Raw genomic sequence first — 15,253 nt, 5'->3', positions numbered from 1 at the left:
CTCTCATATACATCCCCTCCAGCTCCATGGATTTGTGGAGAACACTGCTGGGACTCAATCCCTTCATATGAGATCACCGAGCCCTACAGCCATCCTTAATCTGCTGAAGTATTATTATAACAATATGAGAAAGGAGCAAAGTCTTGGCAACCTTTGTGATCCAGTCCTTTGGGAAGCAGCCAATTTTGGAAGGCATCAAGTCTGGTCAGCACATGGATGTCTCCACTTCCTATACCAGGGAGTCTTCAATACCAGTTGCCCACTGTTTCCTCTTAGTGGCACTGGTTAAGAGTAGTTGATCAGGCACAGGTGGTCTAAATACCTCTCTTGACAGAAATCACTCCTCCTTTCTTGTTTCCAGGTCTATATGTTTTATTAAATCTATATTATTATTAGCCTCACATATTTATGTTACTGAGTACAACACCAAGTATGGTGTTGTATATCTTTCCATTAACTTACCTGAAAGAAACTGCTTGAGGCTGGAAACTCTACTTCCTAACACTGATGCCTAAGATTCAGGCTTCTCAAAGTGAAAATGTAAGATGTAAGCAGCATAAAGCCAGCTACTTATGCACATGGCAAAAAAAGAAAGCAAGCAGATACTCCTTAAATTGAAAGAAGGAAAAAAATCTATACACACATTAAACTAAAAATACATATACAGAATGCTCCATAGTACCAGAGATGTCAATTACTTGTCCATGTCGTGGTGCATATGGTTAATATTGAGTGTGTGCACAAACCTTTACTGCCAGACTTCACAGATCTTGCTGCGGTCAGGAACACAGCCAAAGCCATAAATGTAACACCCGATTTTCAGGGGAGATGGGAATGTGGAAAAGAGTTTGGGAAATTCTCCTATGAGGATGCCTTTGAACTGCTCCAGATAACCAGAGAATATTTCCTGTAGCCTCCAGGCATTAGGATGTGACACAAGGGCATTTCTTCATCTCCAGGTCAACCAAGCGAGGCCAAGGCTGCTAAGCCCATCCCCTTCCTTCAGACATACATGGGAGGAAACTCCCCCTTCTGCCACTGGACTATACAAGAGAGGGGAGGGAAAGAGAAGAAAGGAAAAAAAACTACTGTCTTCTGTCCACCATCTTAAAAAGAGAAAAGGGATTCCTCAGCTGCTTTTCCTATCTGACATCTAAATGGAAAAGGCAAGAGATCAGGCTGTTTCCTTACTGCATTAGATGGGAGAGGAAGCAGGATAGGAAGAAGGCAGGAAGCAGCCAACAAAAGGTAAGAAGAGATACTAAAATTACACATGTACTAATGCTTTTGCATATGAATCCAAATTCTTAGAAATCCACAACACAGCAGTGGAAAAGGGACTTTGGGAAAGCTGGGAGGGGATGGAAGGATGTCTGTCTTTCTTGGCATAAGTACATGTTTTGCTTTGTTTTATATTTGCATGCTTCATCCAAAGGGTTACACAACATGAAGCTTTCTATAGCTATATGACAACACACACTCCCCACACATCCAGGGAAAAACCTCAACCAGACTAAAATTTGTTCAAATGAACACCCAAGTCTAGCAGGACACTAATGTTTACTAGGTACCACAACAAAATTATGCATTAGAAAATATTCCCTGCCTAGTTGTGAGAGTACAGCTTTCCCATGGCAATTCTGATGCCCGACATTCACTAACATTTGCCAGATAGAAGCAGCTGCTCCAGGATTCCTTTGGCAAACGCCGTATCTCATTTTTTTGTTTTCAGTATGCTGCAATTTCCTGTGGAATGAAGAAGTCATCTATACTACAAAGAGGTGCAATACTAACACTTTTAGAAGTAAATTATTTTACAGCACATGTATTATGGAGAGAAATCTAATACTTGGGCTGAGAAATTCCCAAGTGGAGAGAGATTAGAAAAACAATCTGATAAACACCATGAAAACTTGTATTTTTTCATTCAGTGCAAAAAATATTGGGTAACTGTTGCTGTTTGCTGTTCCTAGAAAGAAGGGAATTCTTTTGCCAACAGCTATAGTTTTTCATAGGAATTATAAGACTATATTGAAGATTTATGTTCCTGACAAAGGCATAAAACTATCCAAACTAGGGCAGAAAAACCAGAACAGTCATTTCCCAATGAAACAGACACACATTACTTTCGTTAACTCTTACTATGGCAGAAGTTTTGATCTTCAAAACCAGAAACTCATGCTGTGGTTGATATTTATAATGATTAAGTCTTGCAATGCCACTCTGCACAGAGTCAACTGGCTTATCACAGGTTGTTATACAAGCCAGAAAGATACCCTATTCACCTTTAAATCAATTCAAGTCATAAATACTTACCTTCAAAAGCACATGACTTTAAACTCCCTTCTTGAGATTTTGGGGTTTTACAACTATGCTTTCCCTAGTTTATGAAAAGAGAGTGAGGGTGCCCTTAGGAGAAAGGGGACCCTAGGCAAAATGCTGCCCTTGCATGAAGTAAACAAGCAAGGGGAAGAAATCCTGGGTCTCTTTGCTTCAGTTACATAGATGCAAGTGGCCCTACCTGCCTGCACATCACCCTCCTGATTCTCATGGAAAAACTATTCCTCATGCTCTGCAGGATTAACGTCTTCTGTGTTCAATGGAACTACATCAGATAACAGTATACAGAACTATTATTTTTAAGTCAAGTGACATTCAGCAATAAAACTCAAGATATCAGAGGTTTTAAAGTTCATTTATTTGCAAGCAGCCAAACAGCATAGTCTGGGTTGAATCCTGGGCCAATTTACAGTTCCACTCTATGCTGTTCCATCAACATTAGACCGAGTTACACAACTTGGGAATCAATAAATCCATTGCCTTGAAAGAATTTGCTCAAAGACTCACAATGAGTCAGTGGCAGCATCTTGCCTAGATCTCAGACTTTGGCTTCCATTTTGCAGTTGTTTGGTCCACCAGATCATATTTATACAATAGCAACAAAAATATTTTTATTTCTGACTTTCTGAAATTGCTGTTTGTTTGATTTGTTGGTTTGGGCTTGTTTTTTACTAGGAAAAGAAAATAAACTAAAAGTTTCTAAATAATTACAGTTGTGATTTTCTTTAATCAACTATACTTCTCAGCTGAAGGAAGGATAGAAAGCCTGATCTATTTGAACAAAATGCAAAATAATTCAAAGGCCTACACAAAAAAAAAAAATCACTGCATACATACCAGTTTTCAGGTTCAGACAGACATAATCTAATAGTCTATTTAATTACCAACTTTAAAAATCCTATATGTAATCACTGAGAAGCAAAAGACAAAAATAAAATCTTCCATCAAGGATCAATTTACTACCACTCCTTAGCCCTGCAAAAGGGTCTGTAAAAACACATGATATTTTCTTTAACAGAATTTTAATTGAGCATAAGCAACTGAACAGAAAGCATTCCATTCCCATAGTATTTATGATCCAAAGGGAAAAAAATTAAAATCTGGGGACATAAAACCAACTTTCATTTTAAAAGTTTTAGGGTCTAGAAGGATAGTGTATATGTGGCAAAGTTTTTCACCACAAATGGCTTCTTTAAAACAAATTACCATTGACAAATAATCAGTTATAAGAAGAGTTTCCAACAAGGCAGAGGTTAAGCTATCTAACATGGCACTAGAGAACACACTTGATTTTAAATGTGCTTATAGTTTTATTAGAGCCAATGGCTTTTTCCATGCTTAAGGCTAAGCACATGTTCATGAACTCCACCAAGACAAAAGCTTCCAAGCCTGTTGTTAGAATGCAAAGTGAAGCTTTTTATCCCAAACCACATTTTCTTGCATGTAATCAGTGCTGATGCTGTCACTATAGTTTCCAATTCATTCCAGGGCACACTCAGCATTTATGAGGGTGCTCTGTTTCTTGGGTTTCTAAAGAACATGCCTAAATATTAAAACAAGCTTGGCTTTCTGCCTTCTATCCTGTTCTTACTCTCTGTATTGCCACCATAAAAATAACAGTAACCTTTGATCTAACCTGGAAGCCTTTTCTAATTAACACACAAAATTTGGCAATAGGACTATCAAGTACTGTCAGCCCACTCAAAACCAGAGAACCTGATATGCAGAAATCCAGCACACTAGTCACAAGCAATCAAGAGCAGGAACAAGCAATCCACAAAACAATCAAAAGGACAAAAATTGGTAACAATTTTTTCAGTAACAAACTACACAATCCCGACTGTATTTAAAGGCTGTGTATGTCTGGAACACACACAAGGTTATTCAGCAGCTTAAACAGCAATTATCTAACAAAGAGGCTGATCTGTAAGGCAAATAAAGAGCACTAGCATGGCAGTAGTTAAGTGAGCAAGGCCTTTTCCAAAGCACTCAATGCCATGGTTTGCATTATGCTGAGAACTTGTAGGCAGCATAGGACGTTTATTCCCAAATTTTGAAAATTATTTACTTGTTTCCAAGCACACATAGACCAACGTACACAGAGACCAACAGAAAGACCAGCTGTCACAATATTCCATTAAAAATGTCCTAAGGTAAGATAATCTCAGATTTGTCCAGCAGATCTTGACAAAATGTTCTTGAACATGCAGCTAACTGACACACAGGTGAACATGATGGTCAACCCCTCTTCACAGGCTTTCAGTCTCACGCAAAGCACACTGACACTGCAAAAATCACATGTCATGTGCATTAAAATATGTATGACCAAACTCAAATGGGGGCACAGCAGGAGGGAACAGCTTGGAGAAAGATTAATCAGACTGCTTGGAAAAAAATGTTCCCAAGTGAGGACTATTTCACTACCTCGCTGGTAACATGAGGTTAGCAGCCAGTGCATGCTGTGAGAATCTGGGATAAGAAATTTCATTTAAAGCAGTTGTCTTGACTTCAAAACAGCTCAGCAATTGCATGCATAGATTGGTAAAGAAATTACATCTGAACAAACATCAAGTCTAGCAAACCAGTTTTAGAAATACATTTAAATGCTAAAAAGCCAGAGATTATACTAAATAATCAGTTAGCTCCTAAATTTGTTTTAAAAATAAGCAATGGCTAGTAATTTTGCAAGTAATAATCCTAGATATTTGCACTCCACTAAATACAATAAACTAAATAAATCTAAATTAGCATATAGTACTAAATCAAAATTATATTAAAATCATAATAAAAGTAAACAAATAAAATTTCTGTAAACATAACTGATTCGGGAACAAACCACTGTAAAACATAAATAAACGAAACATAAATGAAACAGTATTGATATGGATGGCAAAGACACTGTTCTGCAGCTAGTCAAAATTACTTTTTATAGTCCATTCCCTTTGAGGCAATGGATTATGGGTCCTCCTATATCCCAGCTTCTCCCAAGGTAGCCTTTCCTGATGTCTCCTTGTCTCCTGAAACTCAGCCCTGCTCTTGTCTCAAACTTTGCAATATTTCCTGGTGTTTGAGTAGCTTCCAGGAAATTCAGGCTGTTCCCTTTTCTTGGTATTATGAGTTCACACGACACATAACTTGAAATTACTGGTACATTCAATACTTTTGAAATTATGGCTTGAGAACAAGCTTCAAAATAGCAGCAACATCAACCCTGGCCTTACCTGAAGGATCTTGTATTGTTGTTTCCTTACGCTTCAGCATCAGCTTGTCCTTAACCCATGGGAACTCCTGTAAGGAATCCAAGAACACATCAAAAGCTTTGGGTCCTCTGGTGGGGAGAATATCAAGGAGCATCATGGTTTTCCTCTGACTAGTGGTTTGGGCTTTTATTTCTTGAACATGACTGTCTGTGAGAATCCCTTCTTGGAAGAGATACTGAATAACGAGTCCATCCACCAGCACCTCTGTGCAGAGCTCCAGGCGCAGGGAGCGTAAAAGCTGCTTGTCTCTGGCATCCATCTGGCAACCTAGAGTGTGCGAAAAGGAGTAAGGAAATGTGTGAGGATTAAAATAGCTTCAACCTTTAACATCCAGAAGTGATATCTGAACATCCAAAAGTGATGTCTGACACCTGCCAACCTTCAGAGAAAACTCCACACTCAGAATCACCAACCTGGTAAAACAACTAATAATGATCCCCATTATCTTCTTTCCATTCAGATTTCACTGTCTCACAAGGTAAAATGATGCAATTCCTAGGAAATACTAGACAGGAATAGAACATTTGGCATTGCAAAGACCAGTCCTTTGCTGGAGAGAAACCCATGCCAAATAATCCTGCTATTAACTGGTTAAGATCCATACTAAAGGCAGCAAAAGCACTTGCCAGTCCTTAAGAGACACAATCCCCCAAAATTAAAGAGATGTTACACCTGACCACTGATAGAATTACAAAAGCAGCAGCAGGACTGGTAGCTTCATCTCAGCCAGACGGAAGCAACAGCAGAAGCAGGGACAGAATCAGCAGGTAGCTTTGGCCTACATTATGCAGTTCAAGTTTAGGAGGGGTAGAAATTATGTGTACCAGGTCGTTCTCACCCTTGAATCATCCTGGAAGATTGCTCTAGAACTCAACTGCTCTGATGAGAAGAAACTTTCTTTGAATTTCCACCTCAAATTTATCCCTTTCTATTTATAGGCATTTCTTCTGCCAAAACTGTTCATTAGCTTAAATAGCTCTTCTCCCTCTCTTCCAATGTGCTCACAGGAAGGGAACAGATGCCCTCTGCCAGCTTCCATTTCACTTGACTAACACTCTGACTAAACAAAAGCTGAAAAAGATGCATTTTATAGCCACTCTACAAAAGAATAATCAGGGTCCAGAGAGACCAAGCAGCTCATCCAAGATCAAGTCAGCAGTCCATGCCAGACTTCAAACCAAATCAAAGCATCTAGTCCAGTCCTTAATGACAAACATATCCCTGGGCCCATTAATGGCACTTGAAAAAGAAAATGACAGGACAACACAATTAAATACTTTCTCATTACTAAATAATAAAGTAAAAAAATGGCAGCAGGTGTTGAGTGTGATTACCAAGAGGGTTTCTCACAATTAAACTACGCACTGCTGTTTGAACCGCTAGACCTTGCAGAAATTCTACTTTGTTCAGCTTGAGGGTACAAGGAGAGACAGAATTTTCAAAGCTTTTGCATGAAACCTGATGAAGTCTTTTTACCATCAGAGGTGCCTGCTGACTCCCAGGGCCCCATCAAAGATTGTGTGGTTGGCCTGGTTGTTAAAATCCAGGAGGGTGACCAAGAGAACATATTGGCATGTAAATGGCACCTTGGACAGAATGCAAGAGCAGAGTGTCATGAGAGAGACTGGAAAACCCTGTCTGTGATATCCTCTGACAAAGCTACTTTCCAAAAATGCTTCCACCAAGTGCCAAAAGCACTGCTGGTACGCATCTTCGTGAAGGACTCCATCTTTCCTGGGCTACCCAGTGCATTTCTCATCTACTATAGTGAATTTCAAGGTGCTTACCTTCTGTCTAAGGGATCATGTGGGAATCAAACACTGCTATGCCAGCCCATGTCCCTAAGAAATGCCAAGTTTGCCAAGCACAGTTCAAACATCAAACGCCATCATGGACTGAGACAGTAGTGCAAGCAAGGAGATGGAAAAAGAGCAGGCAAGAAAGAGAACTGGATTTTCCCACTTGATGTTAGGATGCTAATTTTGGACAGGTGAAGCTGAAGATTCTAGTCTCCGACACATAAGTACCTTTACACTACAGAAAGCAATCTCTGGACTACAGCAAAATTCAGGCAGAAAATCCTACTACTTCTTCCTTCTAGAACACCCTTGAACTCATGAAGCACTTGCAGAGTTCAAGAAAGGCATCCAGCAGGACCTCTGAGGGTGTCATCTCAACCCAGGCAGAAAACTGTTTCACATACTACAAAATTGTTGTGTTTCACATTCTGAATGGGCCCTGAGAGTCCCCATTCAGAAGCCTCCTCATGTGCTGGATGACTGTACAGAATTTGACGAGTTCCTCTTCTTCACGACCAAAGCAGCCAACATTTTTCAAAAATAAAGCTCTTACAAACCAAAGGTTTGCACCTTTCGGCACTGAGAAACGCCTATCAGCCAGGAATCAGAAGGGGGAATTTCTGCTGCAAAAGTCCTTTGCCTTGCTGACTGCAGAATGTGTACAACTGAGGGGTTAAAGTCCTTGCATCAGCCTGGTAAACTTCCAGGATGGGGCATACTGGTTTCTGAGGTCTTTTTAAAGATAAAGTATTTATTTGTGTGTGTTTACCATGATAAGCAAATGTCTGAGTTAGGAATTAAGCAGCTAGATATGGAAATATATCAGGATTTTGATGTGTAACAGTGTTGGGACAGAGTTTAGTGCAACACAGAAGTAACAAATTCATTTTAATCACAGTCTGTATCTAGGGATTCAAAGTAAGCTCTGAATTAAATTTAGTCGAGTAATTTTACAGAAAATGAAAAATATGAGATGTCCATTTACATAAAAGATGACTCAAACATTCCCCAGATACTTCTGAAAATTGATCTTTTCCATTATAAAGCAAATTTTAAGAAATATAGCGCACGACCTGCTGAATGAGCAGTCCTTGACTCATCACCACATCAGCACAATCAAGTTTGCCTTTTTCTGGATCTGACAGAATGAATGGGGATAAAACTTTTGATAAGAATCCATTCTGACACTAAAAAGGCACATTCACTTAGGTTTTTTTGCTAGAAACATTTCACCGTTTTCCGGAACACCAACTGCACTCACCTGACTAACCCATGAATTATTCTGGCTACTCACAGCAAGCCTACGGGTCAAAAATCTTACACTTCCTCCCCCCCGCCCCGCCAGGGAAAAAAAAGAAATAAAAACAAAAATAAAAAAAGAGCAAGTTTTGCTTTTAACGTCTTCCCTGCCGAGGTCTGGCAGCTGTTGCTCGGGTAACATCCAGGGGGCCGCTGCCCGCACCCCGGCCCGAGGCCCCGCAGGCAGCATCGGCCCCCCGGCCTTCCTCCCGTCCCGGCCTCCCGCCGGGCAGGGCTGCGGCAGGGGAGGCGGCCCCGCCGCCCCGGCCCGGCCTCCCCGCGGAAGCCCGGCCCCTGCCCCGGCCCCGCAGCGCTGGGGGCGCCGCCGAACGGCTCCGCTCTCCCGCTTCCCCCTCGGCGGCGCCTGGGGCGGGACGAACCGAGCGGAGCCGTCGGCAGCGCACGGGCGAGCGAGCAGTGTGCGGGGAAGCGCCCGCCGCCGCCGCCGCCCCGTACTTACACGAGGGGAGCGGGAAGCTACCCAGGACGCGCCGGCGCCCGCGGAGCTTGCGCGGGGAGCACCATCTTTATTGAAGGCAGGAGGGCGCCGCCGGAAGCCGCCGCCGCCGCCGCCCTGCTGCGGGCCGGCCGAGGAGGGGCGGCCGCTGCCGGCCCGGCAGCGCGGGAGGGGCCCGCGGCCGCCATGCCAGCCGCGGGCAGCCCGCCCGGGAAGGGGCCCGGCGCTGCCGCCGCTGCTCCGTGCCGCAGCCGGGGCGGGGACGGGAGGTGTCTCCGCCAAGGAGGCGCCTTTCCAGGAATTCGGAGGACCTGCTCCGCTATCAGGAGTCAGGGTGGTGGGGGTGTTTAGTGAGGGGAGGGGTTGTATCTAAAATTAAATCAGAAATTACGAAATTGGAGTTTTAATGGTATCAGAAACAGCTGCTCTCATTACTCTCTAGGCACACTGGTTGCTATCTGTGAGTATGCGCTAAGCTGAACTTCATCCTGGTGCTGGCATAGTCGTATCAAACACAGAGCAGTATTATATTGAATACTGTACACATTTAGCTTCATTACTTTCATCTGAACAGCCTAAAAATGAAGAAACTTTAATAGATTAAAATAATTTATTAAAGTAAAAGCTGGTCTGTGTCTACCACAGTGCTACGCACATTCTTGTTGTTTTATTCCTCTACTGAATACTGTATTATTCACTTATTGTTATATGGATACCTGGGACTGAAATACGGTAGAGGAGAGTGTGATTCACAGAGCTGTAAAAATGAGGTGGTGTCACTTTCACTCACACATCATGAAATAACTTTTTTCCATCTTTGCATAGGTGTCAGGTGTCACACGGGATTGAGTGGTGTCAGCCCTTTTTCTTTCGTGTCGGGGCCGCAATAGCGATGAAAAGGGAAAAAAAAAGCTCTTCAGTGCTGGAACATACTACCTTTGAAGCTGCAGGCAGGCACAGCAAGCTGGCTGTGGTCTGCACAGCGTGCTAATACCTACCCTCTGGAAAAGCAGGAAAGGTGGTTGCTGCAGCTGCTGCTAGAAACGTCGTCACCTTGTGAATCCCATTTGTACACTCTGTTTAGACTAATTGTACAAATTTAAGGGTATTTGGAAGCTAGTTGTGGAAACCTTTACGTGCCTTTCCTAGATACGGTACCCAGGAAACTGTACTGTACTGTACTTGCCATGGAAAAATGTAACCAAGAGTAGAGTTCACATTCTGCCTATGCTTAATATGATATTTATCTACAAAATTTTGCATAAAGATAGGCAGTCACACTCAGGAATCTTAAATCCTTTTCCTTTGATTTTCCTGTGGCTGACAGTTGAGAATTTATGTGGACACAGAATGTAAATCAGCCTTAAAGGCAAAGTTTGTATGCTGCTTTTAAGAAATGTTTTGAAAAAATAGATACATATATCATGCGGCCAGCTTCTGCAGGGATGCTACTTATTTGGCAGTTTTAAAGCAGTGTTTTGGTTTGATGACATAACACTTTTTTTCTATAATTATTTGCAAGTAATAAATTGAATACAGGGGGTTAAATTGCTTGTGAATAATTGATAAATAATATCTTATTACAATACATCTCATAAACCAAGGTAAATGTTTTTTTTGTCTCAGGCACATGTTAGTCTTCTAGGAACACAGGCATAAAAAAAATCTAAATACTCCTCTGGGTTTCTTCAGAGCAATGCATTAACATGTTTGACAACACTGGAAGTCACACAAGCAAGTCATCATCAGTAACTCCAAGACAAGAAGTATACTGCTGTTGTAGCCAAAGTACAACTGAGGTGGTTTTAAATTTTCTTGCCACAACGTTTGTAATGCTAGTTGTGAGGAGATACGTTTGTAAACAGTATAGAGCAGTTCCAGGGAGCAGAGACACCACAAACCATCTGTGTGATCGTTCCTCAGCGCAGCACTGCACAGCTACTGAGAGTTTCCTGACCCAGCTTCCTGTACTTCTGATTGTCAGTGCTGCTTTTTTTTTTTTTTCTTTCTTTCTTTCTTTCTTTCAGTAATGATCTAAGGAACTGTATTATATCTGGAATTGGACTGACCAAACTTGGAGACTTCAGAGAATCTCATCATTGCAATCCTGACAGCTGCTTTTAATTGCAGATAATGTGGCTGCATTTTAAAATAGAAAATTAGGACAAGCAGTTGCATCACTGTATTTACTATATCTTTTTGCCAGATGAGGCAATTTGGGTTTTTTAATTTTATACAATGCAAGAATGTCTTAGAAAGTTAATAAAACATATGGATATGCATAGAGTGACTGCAGATTCCACTCAAGGAAATTACAGCAGTTATACAGTCAGCATTTAGTCATGTATTTGCTTGCAGTCTAAACAGAGATAGAAAGAAGGAAAGCAGTGAAAGGAAACAAATAAAGGAAGAGAACAGCACCAGAGGTCCAAATCTCATTAAGGGAAAATCTGGTGTTTCCTTTTCCTTCCACTAGTTAGTAACTAGTGCTGCAAATTTATTTAGTGGAAACTAAATATGCTACTGGTGTTTTGGGTTCATCTTTAGCAACACAGCCAGGTTTTGATTATATAGTACAGGTACAGGATAAAGATGCACAGAGTTAATACTTTAAATCCAAGGAGAGTAGTCCTTAAATTCTTTGTTTCGGTCCCTTTTGGGTTCAGCCTTCACTAAAGGTTTTCCACTTCTGTTCTGGTCCAAGTTCAACAAAACTTCAGAGACATGGTTTGGTTCTATTTCAGTTTTAGGGACAAATGCATACCTATTTTTTATATATATATGAGCTGGTTTGGTGTCAGCTCAATGCCCCACTAACTGCTCAAATCTCAAAGCTAACCGTGTAGATTAAAGAACTATTTCCTAGACTGCAGATCAATGGACCATAGTCAATCCAGTATCCTCAGACTTTTAGTCTTGAAAGCTTGTTCTGTCTGGTTCTGCAGATTGAGGGGCCATCAGTGGTCATCAGGCCACACTTTTAAGGACTGTTGAATTCAGGGTCACAAGTCCAAATCTGTGGGAACCAAGCTAAGCAGTATCTCTCTGACAATGCTATTCACTTTACATGTAGGTTATTCCAAGTCATAAACCCAGGTTTTTACATTTATTATGTACTTTTTGAAAGCTCGCTTAAAAGTCACAAACCTTTTTAGAAACTACCAGAATAATGAGAATTTTTTAAATGCTTTTGAGAGGATCCTTTATGCTAATTAGAGTCAAGCTGTATCCAAGCATGTGTGTAGTTTTCTACAGTGTAGTTTGTTTTCTGCTGATAACAAGAGGCCAAATGTGTTCTTAAAACTGGCACAAGCAGATTTAATCTTTTAGGATTGTGCTGTTTTCAATTGTTTGCAGGACAGCATTCCAGCTTTAGGGACAAAAGAAAAATAGGAGCCTCTAGATTTGTTTATTAAAAGCACATCTAATTGGTTAAATCTCTCACAAAACCTCAGAAATTAAGAAGAGAAAAGAGAAACATATCTTGTATGCTTGCCTGTCAGCTTTAGAAAGAAGCGCACAGTAAACATTTCTGTAAGTGATGCATCTCAAAAACAGTGTTACACTGTAAGTTAGGGTGAGCCAAACTAGGTGGCCTGAAGGTCTTGCAAACCATTGCTGTCTACTGCTGTCCCAGGCAGTAACTCCTTCCCTTCCTCCCACTTCTCTTCCTCCTTCCCCTGGTCCCCATTGCACTCCCCTTTGCAGACGTGGGCCTCTGTAATGCCAACATCCAAATCTCCTGTGCCAGTCACTGAAAACCTGTCTGATGCCAAGGAAGGGAAGGGTTTGGTACAGAAAGTTTCCCCAAACTGTAGACCAAATCTTAGGCATGCTGTGCTGGATGCTGGCAGGATTTGAGGGCACTAGGTGGTCAGTTGGGAAGGGGTGTTGCTCTTCAGGTGGCTTTTGCTACTAGAAAAATGATTCCTTATCCTTCCTAAAAAAAGATGACAGGCAGAACTGAAGGACATCGCTGAAAGGGATCAGCCCTTGGGCTGCTGCGTAATTGTTCTGATAATCTGTAACTTCCATTCATTTAAATATAAATATAAAGAATTTCAATTCAATGCAGATCAAAGAGAGGAATTAATATAAAATATAGGTGACACGTCATGAACTTCCTTGAAGTAGTATTTTATTAAAAGGCACGTTCAGCACGTAGGTAAAATATAACACAGAAAGTTCTAAAACATCTTAAAACAAAGGGTTTAAACTGACTCTCTAGTGTCTATACATTTGCATTTGTTTCCATAATAAAAATAAGTGTTTATTAGCAGTACTGCAATGAATTCTTAGTGCTTTTCACTATGATACAAATAATCTCTAGCAAAACGTTGAATGATAAATAGTTATAAAAAGGAAGCAGGCATCCACTGCAAAACTTTTGTATACATTTCATTTTAAAAATCCAGTGAATTGTAAAAAAAAATATGTGTAATTAATACTTGCAAAATATGACTCAGTATTTCTCAGAATTTGTGGTCCTTTAAATATATGAATTAATGTAGTCCTCTATTTTTAAGTTTAATTTAAAGATCCTTTGAGGAGACAGATGAAATACTGCAAGCCTCTTATTATTTATTATATATTCCAGACTTATTAAATTATTTTTAAATGTAAAGCACCATTTTATTAATATGAGAACAAAGAAAATTCACTAATTAACCTGAAAATCAAACATTGGCAAATAACTAAAACTAAATAACGACAGAAGTCTGAAACCTTTTCACAAAACCTACTTACTTTACTTGCAAATTACAGCATATGAAATGGTTTTCTAATATTTTAGATAAAAGACTGGAAGGTTGTTTTTATTTAGGGGGAGAATAGCTATTGCTTTTTGTAATGTTCTGTTGCTTTCCCTGGATTTGAAGTGGACAAACTCATATACAATACCTATATTTTGAAAGGTTCTTACTTTAAGGTTAGACTTCAGGAGCTAGCAATGATTCATGGAATGTTTTTACAGATAGCCTCGCAAGATATTTGCCACTGCTTATACCTTTCCCATGCATCCTGTTTTCAAACAAAAAATACCCTTCGATTAAAAATTCACTTGATCTATTTTGTTCCCTTTCAAAATGAAACCTGCCTGCCTGCAGGCCAGTGAAACATCCTGCAGTAGGCACTGCATCCTGTATCAGGGGAGTTAAAAGAAATAGATGAATTTCCAGAAAGCTTCTCACAAGCAGCTTTCCTCACAGAAAACGCACGTCTGAAGCACTCCAGCTCAGGAAGGAGCTGTGCCACATCCACTGCAATCTAATTAGACAAGGATCTCACTTTCCTAACTTACTTCCTTCTCTCTTTTTAGCAGTGCAGCCAGTCAAAGGTATTGCCCTCATTGCAGCTTAAGTTCCTATCAATGTTATTTGTAGTATAAGCCACTTTTCACCCCATGCTGAGAAATTAGAGAAGGTTGAGTCCACCGCCCACTTTACAGATGGATAAATTGCAGCTCAGTCTTATAGAGCTCTTCCTACAGAAAATCAACCAGTTCAAAATCCCTTGAACAGTAGGAGTTGATCCACAACTTATTCTGCCCTCCATATGTGTCAGACAGGGTAAGAAAAAAGTAAATGTGTTTTAAAAGGTGTCCAGAGCAATTTCTCAAATTTGGAGATTCCCCCTGAGGCAGAGTGTGGGTACAGCGACTCAGCTGAACAGATCCTATTTCAGGGCTGCAACCTAAACAGATACAGCTAAATTGTAACAAACCATTTTGAAAGGGGATTTTTGCACTTTCAGCTACCACATTTACAACTATTTTTCATAAAATCCTGTTATCAAGCCTGATCCAAATAACTTCAAAAGAAGAATTTGCACTGGGCTTCGGGTCTTTCCCCATGTCTAACATACTTCTGCACTTACTATTTGTTAACTAACAGTGCACCAAGTTGCAAACCTCAGCTATGAAACATCAGTTATAGAACAGTTTGACTGGAATCAAAAGGATTTACTTACATAAACCCTGCCCTCCAGTGAAAGAGAAATCAAGACAGAAGCATTGAATTTTGTTTGTTTGGGTTTTTTTAGTGTATTTTGTTCTTTGCAGCACTCACCACTAAACTTTTTCTGGATATTATCTGTTTGAA

The 15,253-nt window shown here is 40.5% G+C and overlaps 1 protein-coding gene across 1 annotated transcript in view; it reads right to left on the bottom strand.

Annotated features, from left to right (window-relative positions):
- Positions 1-15,253, bottom strand: part of CRADD (CASP2 and RIPK1 domain containing adaptor with death domain) — an 89,079-nt gene that overhangs the window by 68,209 nt on the left and 5,617 nt on the right. The window contains exon 2 of the mRNA XM_053978020.1: positions 5,562-5,867. Within this exon, the coding sequence (XP_053833995.1) occupies positions 5,562-5,867 (306 nt within the window). The remainder of the gene's footprint in view (positions 1-5,561; positions 5,868-15,253) is intronic.

The sequence above is a fragment of the Vidua macroura genome, chromosome 5, assembly GCF_024509145.1.
Source record: "Vidua macroura isolate BioBank_ID:100142 chromosome 5, ASM2450914v1, whole genome shotgun sequence".
Taxonomy (NCBI): domain Eukaryota; kingdom Metazoa; phylum Chordata; class Aves; order Passeriformes; family Viduidae; genus Vidua; species Vidua macroura.
The sequence above is the reverse complement of the archived record's forward strand: the minus strand, read 5'-3'. Positions and strand labels throughout refer to the sequence as shown.